At 38.8% G+C, this 10,425-nt stretch overlaps 1 protein-coding gene across 1 annotated transcript; it reads left to right on the forward strand.

The window, feature by feature from the left end:
* The first annotated feature begins 963 nt into the window (after window positions 1–963).
* Window positions 964–9,203, forward strand: LOC103370293 (actin-related protein 2/3 complex subunit 5-like). The gene is made up of 4 exons (XM_008299301.1): window positions 964–1,210; window positions 4,864–4,936; window positions 6,675–6,851; window positions 8,472–9,203. Exons 1-4 carry the CDS (start codon window positions 1,071–1,073, stop codon window positions 8,532–8,534), a joined length of 453 nt encoding a protein of 150 aa, XP_008297523.1. The 5' UTR covers window positions 964–1,070; the 3' UTR covers window positions 8,535–9,203.
* The last annotated feature ends 1,222 nt before the right edge of the window (window positions 9,204–10,425 follow it).

Below are 10,425 nucleotides of genomic sequence, written 5' to 3' on the forward strand. Positions count from 1 at the left end.
CTTTGTTCTTCTTTTTCTTTTTTTCTGTACCTTAACAAACCAAGAAAATTCCAAAATCATTTACTATTTTTTCAGTACTTAATATGCATACATTTTGTTTCAAATAACAAAACATATCTTTAAAATAACAATATTTTTCACTGATTTGAATACTGTAAAGAAAATTGTGTAATTTCACAGCCAAACTTGAAAAGAACAAGATTTCTGATGTGGACATTATTGATTGGATTGGACTGCTTTTTATAATTATCATGTAAATTAATATTTTTTCAGTGCGTTAACTAGATGTTATCTATACTTCAACAAAACAGAGAAAACTAGTAAATTAACAGCTTAGAAAATTAATCACAGTTTTTCAATCTGTAATTGCATAATTTTTCTTTCAAATTATGGCAAATATCTGCAATATAACAACACTTTTTGTTGATTTAAATACAGTGAAAACTGTAATTTCATGATCAGATGCAGCAAAACAGCTATCTACTATTTCTGAAAATAAGATAAGATAAGATATGCCTTTATTTATCTCACAGTGGAGAAATTCAAAATGTTGTAAGTTGTTGTTTCAAGTTGTTGTAAACAGCAGTACACACAGATACACACATATTAGAAAGACAAAATTACAAATACGAAGTAGTGCAAACATAAGTATAAAAATACATATATAAAAAAAAGATAGTTGCACTATCCTTTTTTTTGCAAGCAAATAAATTTATATATATTTATTTTCTTTGCTTGCACTGTTCTGTATATATATATATATAGGTCTGTATTTATTAGCAAATTGTTCAATAATTTTATTGATTATCTGTAATTTCGGAAAACAATAAAAGTGTATAAAAATAAGAGCTAAAAGTTGTTTAGAACTGTGAATAAATAAATAAATAAATTGGGTGCCGCACAGAAGGGGGCGCTGCTGCGACAAAGGCGAGCGCCGTCCGTCTTATAAAACTACAGAAGAAGAAGAAAAAAGGAAGCGGGGGAACCAGGAAGTAGGGCTGCAGAGAAAAGTCTGCTGTCCTTAAAAGGCTGTGTTTTCTACCTTAGCGGGGTTTCTAGTCGTATCCACAATGTCTAAAAACACAGTGTCCGACCGCTTCAGGAAAGTAGACGTAGATGAATACGACGAGAACAAGTTCGTGGACGAGGAGGACGGAGGAGAGAACCAGGGAGGACCGGACGAAGCAGAAGTGGACGGTCTGCTCAGACAATATCCTTTAGCGGGGTTCAGCGGCGTCAGCAGCCGCTAGCTGTGACACCGGGGTCGGGCAGCAGGCTGAAGGCTACACGGAGGCCTGGATGTAGGTTTAACTCCAGTGCTTCTCAGTGTATTGTTCTAAATTCAAAATGGCTCATATTACTTCGTTAAAATGATGCATGGGTGACATTTACGTGGCACATTTTTTTGCATGTAGCGGCTCGTTTTCGTGGAGTCGCTGTCAAAAAGTGGTTTCCGGGTGTCAGACTCAGCAGGAGGGTGTGGCCCCTTCACATATTTTAGTCCTCACGTTAAGAAAATGGGCGTTTTTGAACACATTTTGTGCTCTTTATTTGCCCCAGGTTTATGTGCTAAATAACTAGTTTGCTGTAAAGTTTTTGGCAGTTCAGTGCCTTCACTGTTGCCAGAAAAATGAATCATTAGCTCAGTGTTATGCCCCGGTCTAGGGGAACCTTGAGCATAGCATTGATGTTGCTCCACACCAGTCTCTCCACCTCGAAGAAGGCCAGCCACAACAAGTCAGGTAACAAAAGATGAGCAGTTTCTTTATTTTTATCAAACAAGGAGGGGAAACAGGCCAAAACAACAAACAAAACCTATCCTACCTTACTCCTGACTGCCAGAAAAGAAAAAGCAAATAAAAGACAACAATCTTACCTACCTAATAACAAAAAAACAGGAGAAAAGGTACAAAAGAAAAGGGCCTCTCCCTCCTACTCTGCTCTCCAAATATAAGTGTACGAAGGGTCACCACAGGACTCAGGATCTGCTTTCAAACAATTCTGTACAAGCACACGACTGCTGCGTCCTCCTGAGGTGCAGTTACACGGGTCTGCTGGCTTTCCCAGAGGTGGTGAGGCTGGAGGTGAGGAGACAGGACCACAGCTGGCGGGCCGTTTAAATACTGGGTTGGCCCGCCCTCTGACCAATGGTGTGGCTGGAAATCGGCGCGGCAGCAGGTGAGCCAGCCAACCCGGGGTCACCACCTGCTCCTAATTCATTCGTTCCACCACACTCATGCACACACACACTCACACTGGGGACAGACACAAGCAGCAAAACCACAAAACACCACAGATGACCCGCACAGGGTCATAACACAGGTGTCAAAAAGTGATCCTCTGCCAAAACCTGGCTGCTGTCGGTGGGATCGAGGATCTACTTCTTCAAGCTGTACTGCAGGTATATCTACATCAGGGCTGCAAAATTAAAGATTGCAAACATTTTCTGTTATTTTCTCCATCAGTTGATCAGTAATTTGGTCTATAAGTGGGTCAGGAAATGGTGTAAAATGTCAGTGAGTATTTCCCAAATCAAAGTTGACAAATTGTTTTGTACACAAACAGTATTTAGTTTATTGTAACAGAGGAGGATAAAAAAAACAGAAAATATGCACATTTAAGAAGCTGCACTCAGAGAATTTAGACCTTTGTTCATGAAAAATGACTCCTACCAGGTAATTGAGTAACAAAATAGTTGGCGATTAATTAATTAATTAATAATTTCAGTCTACAGCTGCTTTTACGTGGATCAAACAGTCACACCATGCAAGTTCACATAAATTTATAGTTGTGTGTGTTTGGGAAACGCTAATATTTCTTGTCGCTGATGAACTGTGGCCCAAAACATGTAATTTGAGCTGATTATAGGCAAGATTATGGTATTACTTCCAACCTTTTTGCTGTGTGTGTTGGTTTGTTTAATATACTTGATTAGATTGTAATTAATAGGAGTTACAGATGGATTTAATATAGAGAGGAATGATCTCTTTTGTCGTTATCATATGAGCTATAATCTTTAAAATATAACCCACATAAATGGCTTTAGGTCATTTTAGTGCATCTAGACATCCATCCATCCATTATCTATACACAGCTTAATCCTCACTAGGGTCATGGGGGGCTGGAGTCTATCCCAGCTGACTCAGGGTGAAGGCAGAGGACACCCTGGACAGGTCACCAGTCTATCACAGGGCTACACTTAGAGACAGACAACCAAGCACACTCACATTCACACCTACAGACAATTTAGAATCACCAATTAACCTCAACATGTTTTTGGACTGTGTGGGAGGAAGCCGGAGAACCCGGAGAGAACCCACGCTGCACGGGGAGAACATGCAAACGACATGCAGAAAGATCCCGGGTGTCCTCACTGGGACGCAAACCGGCGACTTTCTAGCTGCAAGGCAACAGTGCTAACCACCGAGCATCTTGCAGCTCCTGTATCTAGAACATTTCGGTCATAATGTCGGGCCTGCAGTGACCTTTTAGGAAGTAGAAAATTGCATTAATATGAGTTTAATCAGTCCTTTAAAACCATTTCAACACATAGAAACAACTGGATTGGTTGTAGTCCGGTGCACGGAGCAGGTAAAATAATGCAGAGACCTGAGAATACTTTCAAAAGAAATCATGACTGTTTGATCCAGATAAAAGCGGCTGTAGATTCAGATGTATAAACTGGGTGATGCAGCTTTAAATTACCGCCTGCAGGCCCCCTAAAGCTTTTATGTCTAATTAATTTCCCTAAATGCTAATTAGTGAGAAATTTACAGTTTTCTCAATGTCGGATTTCACTACAGGCAAGATAAAGACTAATTACAAATTTTGCCTCACTACCTACATATATTAACTCTAACGGGTTCTCCGTTCTCTAATCCTGCTTCTGTGACTTCTGTGTGTCGACGAATGAACACAAGGAAACGCACACAAAAACTCATATGTATTGTTTAGTCATTAGAATGCTGTATATCTGCAACCAACAAATATTTTCACTAGTTCTGTCTCATCTTTTAAGACAGTGTATAGAAAATAATTCAGCAGGTATTATACACATATGATTAGCATGATGTGTCGAAGCACCGCCACTAAAAGCTCAATGTAGTGCTGGTAAAGGCATGAGGGGCAACAATCAGTGAATCAGAGTTAGATTAGGGTTTACATCACCAATATTAGATTTCTAACGACTTAGATTTCTTAGCTGCCGCACCAACCTGAAACTCAACAGTTAGCGTAAGGAGCTGGTGAGACAGTCATCGTTCTACTCAGAGACTTGTGGTTACGTAAATAACTAACTATAGCCCCCGTACATGGGTCACCCACCCAACCCGTTGAGCTATCCGGCCACCCTAATATAGTTCGTTTTATCATATTCACGCAGCCTCTCTTCCTTGGATAATTAATCAATTGATTTATTAGTGTTTAAAATGCCCCAAAATAGAGAGTTTTCCTGGCATTTATAGAAATGTGTCATAAAAAACCTGCAAAAGTAGCCTCTGAAAAGATGAAACAACTGAGTTTTTGATGTTTTTTAATCGATAAATAGAATAAAATTATCGTCCATGATCAGTAAATTTCATCAGCTACAGATGACTGATTGGTTTCTGTATTGGAGGATCAATGGGGCCCAACAACAAAGTTCTGCTCAGGGGGCGATGCTGTAATCACGGGTTTTATCATTTACTGCTCTTATTGTGATTCTAATACAGACTTGAAAGCACAGCAAAGAACATTTAAAACAAAGTCCAGACTGTCTGTTCCCTCACTCTGCAGTAACAGCGACTTCCATTTATCTGGAGTTGAAACAGGGAACCGACACGTATCTCTGTCCTCTGTGTTTGTTCCTTGACTGATGTTCTTTAAGGGGAACATGAATGGAGCTCTACAGGCTGTACTGAAGAACCCTCCAATCAACACCAAGAACCAGAATGCTAAGGTACCAGTGTTTCCCTTTAATACATCTTCTCCACTTTGAATGACGATGTTCCTCACTTGTTGTTTATTGTTGTTGTGGATCACCAGGTTAATTATTTCAAGCATGAGCAAGTTCACTGGAGTGTTTTCATGATTTTATATTGTGAGAAGACAAAAAGTGACACAAAACACAATCAGTGAAAAGGTTCTAAATGGATGAAAACAGAAACTCCTTCAGTTGATTCATGTCTTTCACGATGTTTTTGTGATGGAGGAAGTCACGTTTGTTTTAAGATTTGAAAAAGACCAATGTAAAAGTTGCTGGGAACCCTGGATTAAGTAAGAACCATTTATTCAGACTTTATCCAAACTAACAGGAGATACTTCAGCTCTCTGAGGTGAGCTCTCACAGCTACTCCTGTGGAAGTGGTCCAGATGAGTTTTTTGTTTGTTTAAGGATTTAAAATAGTTTAATGTGATTTTTCACATGTACATCCACTCCTTCCTTTCTTCAACCACATTTTATTTATTCATTTTACCTAATCTACTTTTATTTATTTCTTTTGTCTCTTTTTCTTTCTTGCTTTTTGTATTTCTTTGTTAATTGCTCTTATTTTTTATGTCCATTGTCTCTATTTAGTGTTTTATTTTTTCGTCTTAACCGTCTTTTTTTAAGTGTATTTTTCTTTTTCCTGCTCCTAATTTTACCTACTAAAAATGTATACTTATTTCTGTATTTATTTATTAGTTTTTCTTTCTTTCTACTTCTTACGTTCTTTGGCCTTAACTTCAATTATCTTTATTTTTATTTTTAAATGTACATATGCATGACTTTCATACTACATACATACCTCTATGGATTAAAGTAGGAATATACTGTTTTCTTTTTGTTATTCTAATGTCATTCTCCTGGCTTTACATATTTAAAATAGAAATTTGGCGACATTGTGTTACATAATAAGTATATCTCAAAAAGCTAAAATAACAACAGTAAAAATCAGCAGCCAGCCATCAAGACAGTTTTCTTCATTCTAACTATAGGTGAGGTTTCCCTCAGTATTCTGTTTTCCAAGAAGGCTGTGTCACTTTGGCCTCATCACAAGTACTAATGTGTGTGATAACCTGATCAGATCATCATTACTGGTTTAAGCATGTGTTCTCATTTAATGTCAGCTTTTAATAGATCTGCGTTCGCTAATGTAGGAAGTACTTTAACAAAAAGAGGAATAAAGACAGACGTCAGTTTTATTCTGAGGATGCTGCTCAGTGACAATGTCAGATTCTGCATTTTAGCACGTAATAGGAACATGTAACAGGCGATGCTGCAAACACAAACTCCAACAGAACTTAAAATTGGCAGTTCAAATAAGAGTATGACAACACTTAGTATTTACATTTCTGCATTTTAGCAAAGTGCAGTGCTGTTTCCCTCATTGAAGAGTTCTTCCAGCTCTTGACGTCTCTCCCTAATTTCTGGAACTTTGGTACTGACGTTTGTAAATGTACAAATATCCCAACATTTCTGTTTTCATGCCGTTCATACTTTTCTAATTTAAACTCCCATGTAAATTGGATGCATAGATGGTATGCTGACATATATTGGAGCTCACTGTGTCTCTTATTTGTCATTAGAATTCACTTTCTGTTATGTTTTGATCTGAAAACTCAGCTGCAGAACAGCGTCTGTATTACAGCAGATCATTTAGCTTCATGTTGTCTAACAGACTGTTTTCTCCCTGTATGTGTGTGTGTTGGTTTAGGAGCGAGCAGAGCTACTGGTGGTCAAAGTGCTGAGTAGTTTTAAGAGCAGCGACATTGAGAAAGCTGTGGGCTCGCTGGACAAAGCAGGAGTAGACCTGCTGATGAAATACATCTACAGAGGCTTCGAGAAACCATCTGACAACAGCAGCGCCGTCCTGCTGCAGTGGCACGAAAAGGTAAAGAGCTGGTAACGATTAAAAATGTATTCAGCCTTGAACTGAAACAAAAATAACATGCTGCCACAGATGTGTAGCAGTTTCTACCAAATTATTAGCCTTGGAAAAAGCCAAGTTTTATATCGCAATCTATGTCTTATGTATACAATTGTGGCTAAAGTCTGGATTCATGTTGACGGCTGAACAGCACAATCCAAACTGTTGAACCACAATTCAAAAGCAATGTCATGATTATCATAAAATGTCTATTTATTACTACTTTTGTCAGCTTAACTTATTTCCGTGACAGCTGTTTTTTTTTTTTTCTTTATTGGGAGGCTATGAATACAGTTGAGGACGACTGTAGCTCAGACTGTAGTTCAGAAACTTAACTTTAACAAGTTGATCGCCAGCTTTGTGTGACTGTTCAGCCTGACTGTAGCTGTTAGGTTTAGTCAGCAGCATTCTGGGTATTTTGAATGTATTTCATACCTCAGAGACCTACACGATGAAGCACGATCAACATACCCAGGATGCCTTTTCATGATCGGGCTTCACTAAGCTTAACAACAGCCGTCCTTCAGAGCAGATCAACTGGAATGAAAGTTTTTACAAACGAAGGGTAATATTGGAAAAACATGATGAATGAAAGCTGCAAAAAAAAAACTGCAGCGAGTCATCATCAAGCATCACAAGATTATATAATGAACTTACAGATGTGGTCCCTTTATTCCACGCACGAAAAACACCAAATATTGAATGACTAAATAACTAAGTAGTAAAACTGTTTCCATGGTGACGTGGAGGATGAATTCAGTAATCTCACATTCAGTGTCAATTTTCTTTTTTTAGTGTGTAAGACACTTTAAGTTTTATTCTTTCCGCTGGGAGCAAGTAAAGAACAAATAGAAAAACGTCATTCAAACTGATAAGTACACTTACTGCAAATCTTATAAGGTCAACAAGCAATCCTTTAAGGCTTTAGTCACTTTCTGTTTGAAGATTATATCACACCACAAAGGCAGATAGAACAACGACATGGCTTTAAAATCACTTGCAAACTCTGACACTTCCCTCTCGCTATGTGTGCACCGAGCTCCACTGAGTCTCTGAGGAACAGTGATGCCGTTTTTCAAGAGAACTGATTGGTCGGTTTGCACTTCAATACGTGTTGATCTCTTATTTGGTACATAACCTGCTCAAGGGCAAGAGTTCAGCATAAGTTGCCATGGAGATATGACCTGTGAACGAGCATCATGGTGCAAAAAAAACTAGGGATAAGACAGATTATCATCATTATCACAGTTAGCAGCGTCCTGATTTAATCACTCCTGTTTCTATTTGACATTTACAGCCCTTCATAATGAAGAGGCCTAGTTGTGTATGGCAGGTTCTCTGCTATCAAACGCTGTTAAAACATTACATTTAACATGCATCGCTTCCAAATATCAGTTATCAGCCTTTCTTGATTACCAATAATTGACATCGGTATCAGCCCTACAAAGAACCCAGAGTTAAACCTGAAGTTACCTCACTGACCTCAAACCCTGCCTCACAGTTCGGGCTTCAGGTTTCAAATCGCATGTAAATGAGCATCCTTGGAGTTGAGGCTTAATGAATTCCATGTGTTTGTGTCCTCAGGCTCTGGCCGTGGGAGGCGTCGGCTCCATCGTCAGAGTCCTGACTGCCAGGAAGACGGTCTGATGATCCCAGAACCTGCAGAGTCCAGCTGTAAACAGACATCAGTCAGTCACCAGAGCTGACTCTCTGTTTGTGGACTTTTATTTTTGTACCGGAGCTGAGCGTCGTTCTGATGCACTTCTTTCCTCCTTTTTGTTTTTGTTTTTTTTCCCCCTGCATTCACTCTTTTCACTTCCAGCTCTGGGATGTAGGAGTGCTGGCAGTCAGGCAGGGAGATGCTGGCACCTCACACTGTCTGTGCTCGCCAGCTTCGCAGAGAGAAGCTTCACTCAGACACAAAGCAGCTCCTTCGCTTCTTCAAACTGCTTCCCGGCTGCTCTGCTCCTGCTCCTCCTCCTCCTCCTCTTCCTCCTCCTCTTCAGCTTTCCTGCTTCTCCTTCCTCCTCCGCTCTGGAGCCTTTGACTCATCCAGGTTGAGGAAATGGAAAAGATGGATGGACTGTCATTGACTGGTGTTTTCCCGCCTTTCGCCCGGTGCATGCTGGGAGTGGATTTATTTTTACCCAAACCATTCTAACTTTCTGAACATGTTTGTTCATTGACTCTCTTTTTTTTTTTTTCTACTTACACCAGAACCATGCTGTTTTGTTGAGCCTGAGCCTTCAGGTTGTACTGCTTATAGTGATTCTTTTTTTTTATCTGAAACAAGAAAAATAAAGTGCTGAACCTGAACAATGACTAAGTATTTACAGTGTGTACTTTAAAAAGAAACGTTTCTCCTTCAGTTTAACCTCTTTATACATGTAAATATGCTGGTTAACAATGTGTGTAAAGCTGCCATCAATGCAAACAGAAGCTACTCTGAGGAATCTTTTTCTGTTCACAACATAAATCCATGTTGTTTCGTAGTTTTTCTGTAGAAAACTGTGTCCAAACTGTTCACTGTTACTGTATATAAACATATTAGTGTTACCATAACAATGTAAGTCCACTTTTCTTAGGCCTAACTTTAATTTCACATTTTTGTTCTTTAATCAACATCACAATTCATCAACTTAATACGGAAACGGGTTAATATGAGACGTAAAATGCACAAATTTTAACTGTTTACTGTCCATTGCCCCACTGAAAATACTGTGAAGTCCTGTTTGGTGCTTTTGATAACACTGACAATAAGTTACTCTGAACACACAGATTCAGGTTTATTGTCCAAACAGAAAAAAAAATGCAGTATACAGGTTCCACACACACAGACAGCTAATCAGACACACTGGTACCAAATGAGACGGGAGTGCAGCTCTGACCCACTCCCATCACGTGAAATGCGTCGCTTTCTCTCTCCTAAAACTGAAAAAAAATAAAATAAAATCTGGGACGTCCCACGTGGGCTGAAAGTGTCAGCTACTCTGTCGCAGTAGGATAAGACCAGTTGGCACATTATCAAAACAAAAACTATCATTAAATAATAAGTTCACTCTTGACCAAACAATTCTCAGACAAAATATTAATTGATCGAAGTCCACGTCGCAGTTAATTTTGGATTCATCTCCATAATAACTGCGCGAACGCTGCCTGCTGATGAGAGCTCAGGAATATTTATTTGCCTTTTTTTTTTTCTCCTCAGTTAACTGGTTTTGTCTATAAAATGTCACAAGTAAAAAAAGAAAAATGTCTGGAGCCCAAGGTGAAATATTTACATTTTATTCACCCAACAATTCAAAACCCAAAGACTCGGATCAGGCAGGAGCTAGAAATTATTGTTGCTTCGTTTTTTGCTTTGAAAAAACAAAAACAAAAAAAAAGGTTTTTAGTTTTAACTGAGATGTTCCAAACTGGATACAGGAAAACTGTAAAACCAACTGCAATCTATGGAAGACCAATTCTGCAAGTACATTAGAATTTTAGATTTTTTTAAATTATGTACAGGATAAATCAAAATTAGGTACTTTTATCG

The sequence above is a fragment of the Stegastes partitus genome, unplaced genomic scaffold (genome assembly GCF_000690725.1).
Source record: "Stegastes partitus isolate 25-593 unplaced genomic scaffold, Stegastes_partitus-1.0.2 Scaffold1401, whole genome shotgun sequence".
In the NCBI taxonomy this organism is placed as follows: Eukaryota; Metazoa; Chordata; class Actinopteri; family Pomacentridae; genus Stegastes; species Stegastes partitus.